Source organism: Solenopsis invicta, chromosome 14 (assembly GCF_016802725.1).
Source record: "Solenopsis invicta isolate M01_SB chromosome 14, UNIL_Sinv_3.0, whole genome shotgun sequence".
NCBI classification, from domain to species: Eukaryota; Metazoa; Arthropoda; class Insecta; order Hymenoptera; family Formicidae; genus Solenopsis; species Solenopsis invicta.
This window is the reverse complement of record NC_052677.1, coordinates 331758-346287: the sequence shown is the minus strand read 5'-3', so window position 1 is coordinate 346287 and position 14530 is coordinate 331758. Positions and strand designations below refer to the sequence as shown.

The following is a 14530-nucleotide window of genomic DNA, read 5'->3' as shown; positions in this document are numbered from 1 at the left end:
ACGCACGCCGCCTTCCATGGAATGGTGCCATACGCCCGCGCAACCCTGATGGCCATTCTCCGCTGTCCTCTGTGCAGGAGTCTGCAGTTCTCTGCAGAGGCCATTAGGGCGTCGCACCATACGGGTGCACCATATAGTGCAATAGAGCGCACCATTCCCATGTAGAGGCGACCTAACCTAACCTAACCTTCTCGCAAGGGCCCCCAGGTTGGACATAATGCGATTAAAATTAGAGACCGCATTGCCGAGCCTGGAGGCCAGTCTTTTGAAGTGGGGTTGGAAACCCCATTTCGAGTCGAGGATCAGTCCCAGATATTTTATCTGGGACTTCACCTCGACTCGGGTTCCCTCCACCAACAGCGATTTGTATCGCGGCCCTTTCTCGCAACGCCCCCCGAACCAGATGGCCTCGATTTTTTCGAGAGCCACCTTTAGGCCCAGGAGGCGTATGGGTCTCAGTACAAGACTGAGGCCTTCCCTGGCCGTGCGTCTCGCCTCGCCCCAGGTATCTCCGGAGATGACGACCAGGGTGTCGTCGGCGTAACACACCAACGACACCCCCGCAGGGAGGTGATGACCGAGTACACGATCGTATCCAACATCCCATAGGATCGGTCCTAGAACCGATCCCTGTGGCACCCCCCTGCTGACCATACATCGCATGATGTCGCCATCCCGGTCCCGGCACATGACCACCCGGTCGCTGAGGTAAGTCCCAACCAGCTCCTCCAGATAGGGAGGGACGTTGAATCTCCTGAGTCCCTCCCTAATCTTACCCCAGGGCAGGGTGTTGAAGGCATTGGCTATGTCCAGGCTGACAGCCAGCACCACCCTGCCCCGGGACACCGCCCTCTCGACCCGGGATCTCAACCGCCGAATAGCTCCGACGGTTGATCTCCCAGGCCGGAACCCAAACTGGTTAGGCGACAGGTTGGGGCCCCCCGACTCCAGATGGCGCGTGAGGCGAGACGCCACCACCCTCTCAAGAAGTTTGCCCACATCTGTCAATAGGCAGATGGGGCGATAGGCCGAGGGGTTACCCACGGGACGATCCGCTTTGGGTATGAGGACCAACCTGGCCTCCTTCCAAGGAGTGGGAAACCGCCCAGACTGTAGACACCTGTCAAACAGTTGCTTCAGGCGGTCCCCCAGAGCCCGCAGGGCGATGGCACAGACCCTCCCGGGAATACCGTCCGGGCCCGGGGCAGTATTTTTCCTCTTCATTCTCTCTATCGCCCTGTCGAGCTCCTCCCTGGAGATCCTGAGGCCCTCATCCCAGGCTATCCTGGCCTCGATGGCAGCGAGGTCGTCCCGTGCGCGATTCACCTCCTCATCGTCCCCCGGGAAGAGTGCGGACGTAACGTCGCGCAGGAGACCCGAATCGAGAGTTTCTGTCGTGGGAGGCGCCGCTGGCCGGAGTTTGTTCCTGACCAGCCGGTAGAGGCGCCCCCACGGATCTCCGTCCAATGTTCTAAGAAACTCCCCCCAGGCATTGGCCTTTGCTTCCGCAATAGCTGCCTGGAGGGATTTCCTGGCCGCCTTGTATGTTTCGTACAGAGCGGCCGCCGTCTTTCGATCCGGGTTCCGTCTTCGGCGGCGGTGCCTGGCGTAGCAGCGGCGCGCTGAGTTGCAGCTCTCGCGAAGGGCCGCTATCTCCGGCGTCCACCAGTGCACCGCCTTTTTCCCCTCCCGAGGGGACGACCGGCGGCGAGGCATGGCCGCGTCGCATATCTGCGACAGGGCCTCTCCAAACCAAGTCGCCTCGGCCTCCACGTCGCCCTGCCCCTCTGCCGGGGGCTCCTCCCACGACTTGGCGATGGCAGCCGCGTGTGCCGATTCGGCGCTCAACAGCTTAAGGGTCCATCTGGGAGAAGCCCCCTCATCTCTCGCGGGATGGTCTGGTCCAGGCCTTCCTGATCCCAGAGAGGAGACCTCCATCACCACATATCGGTGGTCCGAGAGAGTCTCCTTGTCCGAGACCGTCCATCCGCTTATCTCCCGGAAGGCCTCTGCCGAACCGAGGGTCACGTCCACTATCGAGCTCCCGCGCGCTGATACGCAGGTGGGCTTCGACCCGCGGTTGACAATGTGGAGGTCCAACGCGACAAGCCAGTTCCCCAGCATCTCGTCCCTCGTGTCCGAGACTGGGGAACCCCAGTCTGCGGACTTTGCATTGAGGTCGCCCGCGACCACGACCCAGTTTACAGCTGGGCGCAGCCGACGGACGACCCCCCCGATCTCGTCCAGCTTGAACTCGTAGTCCTCGAGCGAGATGTTGGGGGACACGTAGACCCCCACAAAGGCCCGACCACCCCAGAGGCAGGCGACGTAGCCTTCGCCTCTCTCGCCGGGGACCAGAGAGGCCCCGGCATTGTTGCCCCCCGACACGATAGCGACCAGCCCCGCCGGGTCCCCCCTCCACCTGGCATCTGTGGGGGGGACGGCGCAAGGCTCGGCCACTATCGCCAGCTCTATGTTCCACTCCGCCATGGTCTGGACCAGGAGGTCCTGTGCCCTGGCGGAGTGGTTTATGTTGGCCTGAAGGAAACGATGATTATCCATTAACGGGCCGTGTCCATCGCCTCCTCTAGGCTACTTTCCACCGCAGTTATTGGGCACGTTTCAGGCCATGTCTCCGTCTCTGTCTCCATTGGAGCCTGATTGTTTACAGGGCTCGGAGGAGAAACCCCACTCTTGTTCTTAGTGGGGTTTGGGTCTTTGGGGAGTGGTGCCCCCTTCTGGCCCTTCGCCCCATCCCTCCTAGCAGGAGGTGGGGAGCACGCCGGCCCACCAAAACGGTGATCCGCCGGCCTGCCTAACTCCTTACAGAGTGGGCAGTACGCTGCCTCCTCGCAGCCGCCGGTAAGGTGACCGGCCTTTTTTTTTTTTTGATAACGGAGAGGAAATGCATTACCGCATACCCCAGGCCCCGGAGGAGGCCTGGTGGTTATGTGGGGCTCTTCCCCGCCGACGACGTGTCGACGGGGACATACCTACTAAAACCTCTCCGGGTGTCCTGCCCTGGTCCATGGCTAGGGGACTCCGGGAACGCGTGCAGCATACTTCCGGAGCCCCCCGGACCCGGTCGGCCTTGGCCGATTCATCACGCCGGGTGCGCCCTAACGTGGGCGCACCCGGCAGGGCTCGTGGGCCTGATCTGCCCTAGGTCGGGGGAGGGGGACACCAGCCCACCCCCGCCTCTTCCCCTGGTGGTTTGGGAACGTCCCAGTTGCGCACAGAATAAATCGGACACAGCAAGTTGAACGAAACGGACACAGTGACAATTGGACACAGTAGGAAACGGACACACGGTGGTTGCAGTGGGACACAGTGACAATCGGACACAGTAAGAAACGGACGCAGTGACAATCGGACACAGTAAGAAACGGACACAGTGACAATCGGACACAGTAAGAAACGGACACAGTGACAATCGGACACAGTAAGAAACGGACACAGTGACAATCGGACACAGTAAGAAACGGACACAGTGTCAATCGGACACAGTAAGAAACGGACACAGTGTCAATCGGACACAGTGTCAATCGGACACAGTGTCAATCGGACACAGTAGGAAACGGACACACGGTAGTTGCAATCGGACACATATGTTCCGTGACAGTTTTCCTAACCCTAAAAATGTTACTTTAATAACTTTAATTTGTTGATTTTTCGCTTTCTTTCTAATATGTAAATAAATAATTCTGTATATAAAGCCTTCTCTGTTTTATGAATCTATTAAAATGAAATAAAAATAGTTGAATATAATCGAATCGTGTATTTGATTCATAAACATCATTCATAAACCTTTGATATGTTTGATAAAATTTCTTGGATAAGTTTATCGTAAAGCTATTTCAATCGGAACGATTGTTAAAGTGATTGATAGAAAAATTGCTTACCTTTCAATCTTTAATCACATTTTATGATTATTTATATATAAATCTTTAGAGATATGAGAAAATTATTTAGACAACTTTTCCATATCAATTCAGAGAAAAGCATGCGTTTGTGATGGAAAAAACGATGAAATTTATGTACATTTATGAAATTTGTGTTGTGTGTATAAATTTTTATGTATACAATTTATATTTGTGTTGTGAATGTACATTTGATTTTTTAAAGTATGATTATTTTATATTGTATTAGAGTTTCTGTACTTACATATTTTAAATGCTAAGAAGACAACATGTTCCACGGATAAGCCACAGTTTACGAAAGCAATCGTTTAGTTATCAATAGAATGAACAAATCCGTTTGCAAAACATGAGATTCTTTTAAGCGAATATTTATTTTTATTGTCTTCGCTATTAGAATTTTGTGTAATGTTATGGAGTTTCTTCAGATTTATTACAGCATAAATTTTTGCTTACCGTTTATGCATGCTCTAAGAGTGACAAATATTAAATATATTTAAAATTTAATAATATATTACACAAAGTAAAACACAGCGCAAACATTATATGAAGATCATGATATTAATGATGAAATAGTTTTTCCTCTTTATATCTTTTTTCTGCCTCTCTACCTTATTAGACTCATTACTTTCACATATACGTATAATATATTAGAAATGTAGAATGTAATAATAAATTTTTTGTTTTTTGTTTTCTTATTTTAATATTATTTTGCAGACCTTTTTTATGTCCACATTAAACTTATTTATAATTTCTTTATGTTTGTGTGTAAAAAATATATTTAATTTCATATTACTCTACATAGGTAAATGTATTTATTTATTACAGCTTGCTCGGTTTACTGTATTATTTATAAAATTTTACATACATATCTTCACACATCTGCCGTTTTATTGATATATACTGTATAATATAATTAATGATAAATAAAATTAGATTATCAAACTTACATTTTTATTCAATACTAGAATTATACAAGGAAAGCCAAAATCTCAGTAATTTATTCATCAACAAAATAATTAAAGCTCTTATTGCACAATCACAATTAGCAACAGAGTTAACCTTAATTCTACATATATCTATAATACGAGAATGAAATAAAATAAAACTTATTTTCTAATCAGTCTTCACATCTGAAAAGCAGAACTCTATTCCCTTCTTTGTTTAAAATGAAACATAAAATATAACTCTGTCAACAGTTAATAACGTTTATATATATTTAAAAGAAGAAAATAAACTTTTTGTGTAGTTAGACTAGTGTATATATATATATATATATATATATATATATATATATATATATATATATATAAGTATATATACTATTAATTTTCAATAGAATAATGTTTTATGTATCTTAAGTATTGCGCACTATATGCGTAAAGATTAAAATATGCAAGGTAGTCTAGCCATATATATTTCAAAGCGTATAATTGACAAGTATCTCAGATTACGCGTATTAAGAAAGTTGCAAACATTCTTAGATGTTCTTATATTTAGAAGAAAATACAAACTCATTTATGCTGTATATACTTTGTAGATAGATGAAATTTCTGCTTTGCAGATTGGACATTTCTTAACATTATTGTTCTCTCTCATAATATAATTAGCACAATCTTCACAACAACAAATGTGACTGCACGGTATAAAAACTTGATTCGATACAGCATCAATGCATCTATGTTATGATTTGCATAATGCATCTATACCAGACTTTATTATTCTTTCATTTTCTTCGCCTCTTTCCGGAAAATCTCACCTCATGAAACAAGTCATATTTTATGTAATTCTGTAGATTGATTCCAATGAGATCTCATATAAAATTAATATCCAAAATAATGAAATCTAAAATGATTATCAATTAATACTTTAATTAAATATTATTTAAAAAAATGTCAGTCTCCATTAGAATCAATGTACAGAATTGATGCTAAAATACTGAGATCTTATGATATTGATATTTTTTCAACAACATTTGTGCACTTTTCTTCTGCATCTTTTTCGTGTAATCTGGAACATAGTTTGAAATTTGCAATATATAAAAATGAATTGTACTTGTAGATAATGATAAATTCTTAATTCGTACTTACATTTGACGAAATAGTATTTTCAATAAAATTTAATGGTTGCCGATCATTTTCAATATATTTTTCATAATCTTTACGTTTGAGTCTTGTTAGTACAACTTGAGGTTGAATGTCCGGTTCACATGTAATTGTTGGAATATCTTGATTTGTAGTAATTTGTGTTTCCTTTTCATAATTCTCTTCGTTTTCATTTTCCAAAGATAAGATGTTTGCTACATTTTCTTTCTCTAAAGCATGATGAAGTAGGTTTACTTTATGAGAATGAAAATTACAAAAAATGCTGTTGATACTAACCTTGCATATTTATATGTTCTTGATAATAAGAAGTTTTATATATTCCGGTAAACATTCGTAAAAATTGTTCAAGGGGCAACCTATAAATGTTAATACAATATCATAATATATATTTTAACACATTATATGCATTATTGCATTATTTTATTAATAAATTATATTTTGTATTACCTTCCTGTAATTAGATCTGTTTGCGCTTGAAAAATATTTAAATTACGCTCTTTATTTTTGCGTTGCTGCACAATCATTAAATTCTCATTATTTTGTAGACGTCTAAAATGAATTTCTTGATCCATAATTAACTTTGTTAATTTATCTGAAATTAATTGATGTATGATAGAAATGTAAGTGTAATACGCAAGTAAAAATCAAGTTTCCTAAATTAAAATTAATTTTAAACAAAATTTTAAAAATTATGTGAGAATAAATTATGTTATATAAAGAAAATATAGTGTTACAAAAAAATAAGACTTGTATTAAAATATTGTACCTAAAAAAAGCCATAAATTTTGATGAAGACCCAATTTTCGTCTTATTGTACTATGGAAATTTTCTACTAAATTGTTTGTTCTTGCAGGACAGTTATATACGCTAACTTTTGATGCCTTAGGCAATCAAGTTTTCTCAATATATGTTAGAAATTGCAATAATTCTTCATATTTGAAATGTGTAGCGTCGCAGTAATTATGTAGTATCCTTAATGCTGGCATGAAATATTCTTGTGGCAGTAATGGAAGCGTCATTGTTATGGACAACAGGGTATTTGAAATATTTGTTAAACCCAAGTAATTCCATTTACGTAGTACTGCATAAATAAAAAAATATGATTTACATTTTCACATTTCGTAGATAAATTACTAAGGAAAAATAAAACTTACTTGATTATAATGAAACCAACACCCGTGAATATCTGCATTTGGAAAAAGTTTTTCTAAAACTTTTATAGCTGCTGCTTCGTAATCACTCATGATAAATTTAACATTATTTTTCATTCCTGGAGCTAGTTCTAATACTTTTAACCATATTGATTCATATAATGCACTAGTACGTGCTTCACATAAGCAAAACACAGTTCCAACTGCCTATAAAACATAATAGCTTTTAATATAATTTATTAATGTTTAAATAATCTTTTTATAAATCTTAAACTTACTTTATTCATATAACGAGTGTGAATAGTATATAGTTGATCCATTCGAGGATGACGGAGAGTAACCTATCAATTAATTTCGATATATAAGATAAAAAATTAAAAAAAATTATGAATCAAAATAACTTACTGAAAATGTTCCATCAACAAAAATTTCCTGAGCTTCTTGAATTATTTCAATAAGTTTTTCACTTGAAAATATAATAGCTGTATTACCATCTTGTGCAACTACACTTCCTTTATAAAAATCTTTAATCCACTCGTATTTAATTAAATCAGTAGCCAAGGCTTGAAAAGTGTGTGGTATAGGAGGTCTTTGTTTAGTTCGTTCTCGAGTCATTATACTTTTCATAGAACTATACGATATATGTATAGCTACTTCTGGATCCCTAAAACAATATAATTAAACAAAACGGATTATAAATATCAAATTAACTTTGTTTTCCGGTAAACGCACAAATACATAAAGCAAAATAGCACTTTTCCGTTCAATAAATATATTTGCACAACAAATGAAGATATGTACTACTGTGTGTAATTACATTTATAATAATATAGAACAACATATGTTCGACAAACGTTATCAAAAATTTCCTTCAGTGGCAGAAGCGATTCTCGTGATAAACGTAACATTTCATTTCGCATTTTAGATTTTTCCAACTTTTTGGTATCTGGTGGATGTTGATGTAGAGTTTGCACATGCACTTGCCCATCAATTATTTTTGCAACACCGGGACATCCTGTTGAACGACGACTTGAACAGCGATATGTGTTGTTTAGCCGCTTATCGATATTATATGTATATCCATCATAAACATAAATGAAAGTTCCCTTTTGTCTACCGCCAATTGTTTCCATGTTGTACTGAAATATAATAATGGTAAATGTTAAGATAAAGTATTACTTCATCAAAAATTTCATCTTTTTTGTACACAATACAAGTTGTAAGCCTTATTGACTTCTGTAGACAGGACGCGATAACACTTGCTGCATGGTAAGAAATGATGCGGTAGCCAATCTTTTGTTATTATGGAAAAGTTGTAAGCTGATTGATTACCACGTCGCTTTATCAAGCGTTGCCGTGTTCTGTTTAGAGGAGCCACAAGTGTATAGTTTTGGATATGTACAAAGTGACTTTTTGATGTTCCGTGTATTAAAAAATATTATGAAAAATTGCGCGTTTAAAGAGATGCCGGATTACTGACCAAACTTTATATTTTTCAAAATGATAAAATTTTTTTTGTTAGACTTCGAAGAATTTAATATCCTCTTCAAGGATTAAAATATAGATACTAACAGAGTGTGTAATTAATATAATAAAAAGAAGGTAAATAATAGCAATTAAAGAAAGAAAGGAAGTAATTGGCAATGCTACTTATTATTAAAATTATTGCATTGTAAGTTGTATATCTCTATCATATACATATCCAATGTTAATGTTGAAAACATCATAAATAGTATCATGTAATTTTTATATTATTTTAGCAGTAAATCTATATTGCAAAATTTTTCACAAATTACATATTATTACCTCTCCCATTTATTAATACTACTAAGATAATTCATGCAAATGAGTTACTTACTAGCAATGTATCTCAATAAAAGAATAAAAAAAGGGACACGATGTTGTTTATGATAAAATAATTAATAATTAATAATTTTCTTCTCAATTATCACAATTTTGCTATCTTACATATCTGAGAACAATGCTGGAAATATAAGACATAACCAACAAAATCGACACATGGCGCCAGGCTTGCCAGACCTAATACCAACATTTCCGGAATATGTCTAACAATAAAGGTTGGTTTATAATAGCCGTAACCGTAAGAAATCGGCCATTCATAGTAGATTTATAGAATACTCGACTATGATTGGCCAACTTTTACGGTTACGGCTATTATAAACCAACCTTTATTGTTAGACATATTCCGGAAATGTTGGTATTAGGTCTGGCAAGCCTGGCGCCATGTGTCGATTTTGTTGGTTATGTCTTATATTTCCAGCATTGTTCTCAGATATGTAAGATAGCAAAATTGTGATAATTGAGAAGAAAATTATTAATTATTAATTACTTTATCATAAACAACGTCGTGTCTCTTTTTTTATTCTTTTATTGAGATATATTGCTAGTAAGTAAATCATTTGCATAAATTATCTTAGTAGTATTAATAAATGGGAGAGATCTACACACACACACGCACACACACACACACACATATATATTAACACGTTAAGCGCCACGTCAGTCATCGATGACTGACACTGAACTTTCCGTTTAGGCCGCGTCAGTCACCGGTGACTGACACCACCACGCTAAGCGTGCCTGACGGGGCGTGCGTGGCCTGACCGGGATTTCCTTAAGAATTCGCGTGGCGCTTAACGTGTTAATAATATATAATTTGTGAAAAACTTTGCAATATAGTTTTACTGCTAAAATAATATAAAAATTACATGATACTATTTATGATGTTTCCAACATTAACATTGGATATGTTATGATAGAGATATATAACTTACAATGCAATAATTTTAATAATAAGTAGCATTGTCAATTACTTCCTTTCTTTCTTTAATTACTATTATTTACCTTCTTTTTATTATATTTAGTTGCACACTATTAGTATCTATATCTTAATCCTTGAAAAGGATATTAAATTCTTCGAAGTCTAACAAAACAAGTTTTATCATTTTGAAAAATATAGAATTTGGTCGGTAATCCGGCATCTCTTTAAATGTGCGCAATTTTTCATAATATTTTTTAATACACGGAACATCAAAAAGTCACTTTGTACATAGTCAAAACTGTGCACTTGTGGCTCCTGCAAACAGAACACGGCAACGCTTGATAAAGCGACGTGGTAATCAATCAGCTTACAGCTTTTCCATAATAATAAAAGATTGGCTACCGCATTTCTTATCATGCAAGTGTTATCGCGTCCTGTCTACAGAAGTCAATAAGGCTTGTATTGTGTATATTGCATTTATACTTTTCATTGATTGTTACAAAAAAGATGAAATTTTTGATGAAGTAGTACTTTATTTGAACATTTACCATTAGTATATTTCAGTACAACATGGAGACAATTGGCGGTAGACAAAAGGGAACTTTTATTTATGTATGTGATGGATATACATATAACATTGATAAGCGGATAAATAACACATATCGATGTTCAAGTCGTCGTTCAACAGGATGTCCTGGTGTTGCAAAAATAATTAATGAGCAAGTTCATGTGCAAACTCTACATCAACATCCACCAGATACCAAAAAGTTGGAAAAATCTAAAATGCAAAATGAAATGTTACGTTTATCACGAGAATCGCTTCTACCACTAAAGGAAATTTTTGATAACGTTTGTCGAACGTATTCTGTACTAATATTTATATAATTAATTTATATTTTTATAAAATTAGTTTGATATTTTAAAGTATTCCAATTTAATAACATTAATGAATTTAGAAATTTAGAAGTAGCTGCACATATATCGTACAATTCCATGAAAAGTGTAATGGCTCGAGAACGAGCTAAACAACGACCTCCTATACCACATACCTTTCAAGCCTTATCTACTGATTTAAATATATGATAAATATGATTGGATTAAAGATTTTTATAAAGGAAGTGTAACTGCACAGGATGGTAGCATGGCTGCTATATTTTCGAGTGATATACTTATTGATGCCTTAAAGGCAACTACAGAAATGTTTGTCGATGGGACATTTTCTGTAAGATGCTTTTTTTTAAAAAAATTTTTTATTTTTGAATGCATTAATATTTTATATTTTTTAATATTTTCAAAATAATAGTTTATCTAATAAAAGAAAAATTATATTTATTTTATGTTATTTATCATTTACAGATTGTTCCCCGCATTCCACGTATGATTCAATTATATACTGTTCACATACGTTATAAAAATACAGTACGTTACATATTGTATATATTCTTTATTAAGAACTATTTTATTGAATTTAAAAGGTAGAAAGTTCAGATAGGCACAAATAAAGACACATATCAAGTTCAAATAATAGAAATAATAAGAGACAAACTTAAATTTTATCCTATTTGTTATGTCTGTTTTATTTCATCCGAGTCTCACTTTTTAAAAGTATAACTCATTTAAGATTTTTAATAACAGGGTATTGCAGTTGTCTTCGTATTATGCGAGACACGAACATTTGCCCTTTATCAGGCAATATGGGAAAAAATAATTGAAATCGCTCCAGATTTGAAAAAAAATGTCAAATTTATAATGGGAGATTATGAACGCGCAACAAATAATGCCCTTCATAAATGTTTCCCCGAAGCTAGTTTGAAAGGATGCTGGTTTCATTACAACCAAGTGAGTTAATTTAAGATAGGAATTTATCATTTATATATGCTCAGTTATATTATTTATTTACATGATAAATCTTGTTTATTAAATTTTCCTTAATCCTTTTTTTTTAATTTGAAGGCTGTGTTGCGCAAATGGCGGCAACTTGATTTAACAAATGCTCCAAGAAAATTAATAATGATGGTTATGTCTGTACCGTTAATATCAGCCACTTTATTTGAGCAATGTTTTACTATATTACAAGACGTAGCTGATACTATGTCTAGTGACTATCCTACAGTATTACAATTTATGTGCTATTTACGTAAGACATGGTTGCCCGCAGCAAACAAAGTATCTGTGTATGGATGTCCTGTTCGCACAAATAATATAGTCGAAAGTTTTCACAACACGATTTCAAAGAAATTCGGGAGTAGACATCCAAATGTGTGGATATTTATTGGTTGGTATTTTATATTATTACAGTATGAAATATACATGTCTGATTTTTATTCACTTTATATTGCAGAAAATTTGAAAAAAGTAATTATAGATCAAGAAATTGATTTTCGTCGTTTACAGAATAATCTTCAGGCACGTAGACCTCAAACTCGAGCCAATAAAAAAAAAATAATATAATACTACAGAAACAAAAAGATCTTATGGAACATAGGTATGCATCAATTATAAAATAAAACTATATATACTTGTGACAGAAATTATTTTTCATCTATAATGATATATTAATGCTAACATCTAGAAATAAATATTTATTTCTTACAGATTATCACTTCATGAATTTTTAGACTCATTTAGTCGCTTCTATGAAGACTATTTATACAATATGGACATGATTGACGAAGGTTATTATTTTTTAAGAAGTTCAGGAAAATATAGCACAAAGATATAAAATATAAGCTTTTTTCGTGTTTAAAATCTCTATCCGATAAAAATATGAAAAAAGTTAAAATAATCAAATATTTTTTTATTTATAAACATCAGTTTTATTTTTTATATGCTTAAAATATTTTATATAAGTTTATTATAAGCTATTGCTATTCAGATCCATGTATATTTCAACTAACGGAGAAAAATTATTTATTTCGTTTTATATATGTTTTTATTATATGTCAGTATAAATTGTAATTAAATGATTAAATATTTACTTGAATGTATATACTTTTTTTTACATAAATTATGTAGAATATTAGTAAGGAATTTTTAGTAAACAATATAGTAAGTAAATATTAAACGAAATAAATAGACAACATTCCATGAGTAGAAATGTGTTTGAAACGATTAATTCATACAGATGAACTATAACAATGAACTTACATAAAACATTTCATAATATTTCATAAAACAGAATAAATCTGATATTAAAGATATTTTTGATTTTCAAAAAACAATTTGATTAACTTTTCAATTAATTAGATTTTTTTAAGCAAGCATTACATTTTCTTTCTATTACAGAGATAACTCATGAGAACAATCATGAAGTTTGTACCGATTTTCTATCAGAAAGTTTTAATTCTACGTCGGAGGAAAGTATGTATTTTTATTTATATCAAATCATAAGTACTTTATATTACTCTGTTATTAATTCATACTTTTCAAATATTTGTGAAGCTCTGAGAACTGCTAATAGTAACATAAATACAAATACAATAAGAAATCCACTTACATTAACGCAGAGACAAGATTCTGTGCAAGAAGAACTCTCTATTTCTGAAAATGCAATTGGTACAGATACTCTAATCGACGTCAACACTGTAGAATTCACAATTGATGTCGACACTGAACTTACTACAAATAGTCCGGTAACAAGTGACACGCACAATCAAAATACAAACAACATTCCCAATTTATCACGATTTGATAATGATGAATTTGATGACGGTATGAATTTAAATATATGTTATGTTTTAGTGAACATAAAATATTGTTTTTATAGTAAAATCAGTATCTCTATAGTAAATATTGTCTCTATAGTATTTTTGTTTAATTACTATAACACATTACAAAATTTCAGAATCCATTTATAACATCCCAGATGACGACTATGGATATTGGTACGAAGGTCAGGAAACTATTGCAGAAAGTGACGTCCCGTATCATAAAGTTGATAGACTTTCTCTGGAAATGGGCAAAGAAAATGAAGGAGTAAGGTCTGATCATAGATGCACTATTTGCCTTGATGCTGTATCGAATCAAGTTTTTATACCGTGCGGTCACATTTGTTGTTGTGAAGATTGTGCTAATTATATTATGGGAGAGAGCAATAATGTTAAGAAATGTTCAATCTGCAAAGCAGAAATTTCATCTATCTACAAAGTATATACAGCATAAATGAGTTTGTATTTTCTTCTAAATATAAGAACATCTAAGAATGTTTGCAACTTTCTTAATACGCGTAATCTGAGATACTTGTCAATTATACGCTTTGAAATATATATGGCTAGACTACCTTGCATATTTTAATCTTTACGCATATAGTGCGCAATACTTAAGATACATAAAACATTATTCTATTGAAAATTAATAGTATATATACTTATATATATATATATATATATATATATACAGGGTGCGAGAAAAGTTCCGGGACGGCGAAATATCTCGAAAACTAAGCATTTTAGGAAAAAGTATTTCAGACAAAAGTTGTAGGGTTTAAAAAGATCTATTTACTGATCTTATCAGTTTGACCTTGGATGGCGTCGCCAAGGTCAGATCGAAATTACATTAACTTTTTTAAATGGAACA

The 14530-nt window shown here is 35.9% G+C and overlaps 2 protein-coding genes across 9 annotated transcripts; one reads left to right on the top strand and one right to left on the bottom strand.

The window, feature by feature from the left end:
- Positions 1 to 4849: 4849 nt before the first annotated feature.
- LOC120359531 lies at positions 4850 to 9482 on the bottom strand. 5 transcript variants are annotated; one of them, XR_005576303.1, is made up of 10 exons: positions 9361 to 9482; positions 8017 to 8312; positions 7579 to 7837; positions 7452 to 7514; positions 7177 to 7380; positions 6789 to 7107; positions 6470 to 6614; positions 6299 to 6378; positions 6008 to 6231; positions 4850 to 5927 (listed from the first exon to the last, which is right to left on the bottom strand). XR_005576303.1 is itself a non-coding variant. In XM_039457374.1 (6 exons), exons 2-6 carry the CDS (start codon positions 8304 to 8306, stop codon positions 7074 to 7076), a joined length of 846 nt encoding a protein of 281 aa, XP_039313308.1. In that variant the 5' UTR covers positions 8307 to 8312; positions 9361 to 9482; the 3' UTR covers positions 6949 to 7073. The 5 variants fall into 5 exon arrangements, 1 of the variants encoding a protein (XP_039313308.1); XR_005576304.1 differs by lacking the exon at positions 9361 to 9482 and adding an exon at positions 9032 to 9267; XR_005576306.1 differs by lacking the exon at positions 6789 to 7107.
- Positions 9442 to 14328, top strand: LOC113006109 (E3 ubiquitin-protein ligase cblA-like). 4 transcript variants are annotated; one of them, XR_005576307.1, is made up of 9 exons: positions 9442 to 9580; positions 10520 to 10815; positions 10912 to 11177; positions 11312 to 11374; positions 11591 to 11794; positions 11909 to 12230; positions 12297 to 12440; positions 13241 to 13315; positions 13397 to 13553. XR_005576307.1 is itself a non-coding variant. In XM_039457375.1 (5 exons), the coding sequence occupies exons 1-5, from the start codon at positions 12430 to 12432 to the stop codon at positions 14114 to 14116; spliced, it is 753 nt and encodes a 250-aa protein (XP_039313309.1). In that variant the 5' UTR covers positions 12310 to 12429; the 3' UTR covers positions 14117 to 14328. The 4 variants fall into 4 exon arrangements, 1 of the variants encoding a protein (XP_039313309.1); XR_005576308.1 differs by lacking the exon at positions 9442 to 9580 and adding an exon at positions 9603 to 10309; XR_005576309.1 differs by lacking the exon at positions 9442 to 9580 and adding an exon at positions 12551 to 12630 and having other exon boundaries at positions 10349 to 10815; positions 13397 to 13419.
- Positions 14329 to 14530: the final 202 nt, after the last annotated feature.

Excerpts from the sequence above, each read along its gene's own strand:
- LOC113006109 (XM_039457375.1), top strand. Across the intron at positions 12,631-13,240 it reads TATGGACATGATTGACGAAG|AGATAACTCATGAGAACAAT; the intron begins GTTATTATTTTT and ends TTTCTATTACAG. Across the intron at positions 13,316-13,396 it reads TAATTCTACGTCGGAGGAAA|CTCTGAGAACTGCTAATAGT; the intron begins GTATGTATTTTT and ends ATATTTGTGAAG.
- LOC120359531 (XM_039457374.1), bottom strand. The coding sequence starts at position 8,306 with ATGGAAACAATTGGCGGTAGACAAAAGGGAACTTTCATTTATGTTTAT. Across the intron at positions 7,515-7,578 it reads TTGTTGATGGAACATTTTCA|GTTACTCTCCGTCATCCTCG; the intron begins GTAAGTTATTTT and ends ATTAATTGATAG. Across the intron at positions 7,104-7,176 it reads GTTGGTTTCATTATAATCAA|TACTACGTAAATGGAATTAC; the intron begins GTAAGTTTTATT and ends TTATTTATGCAG.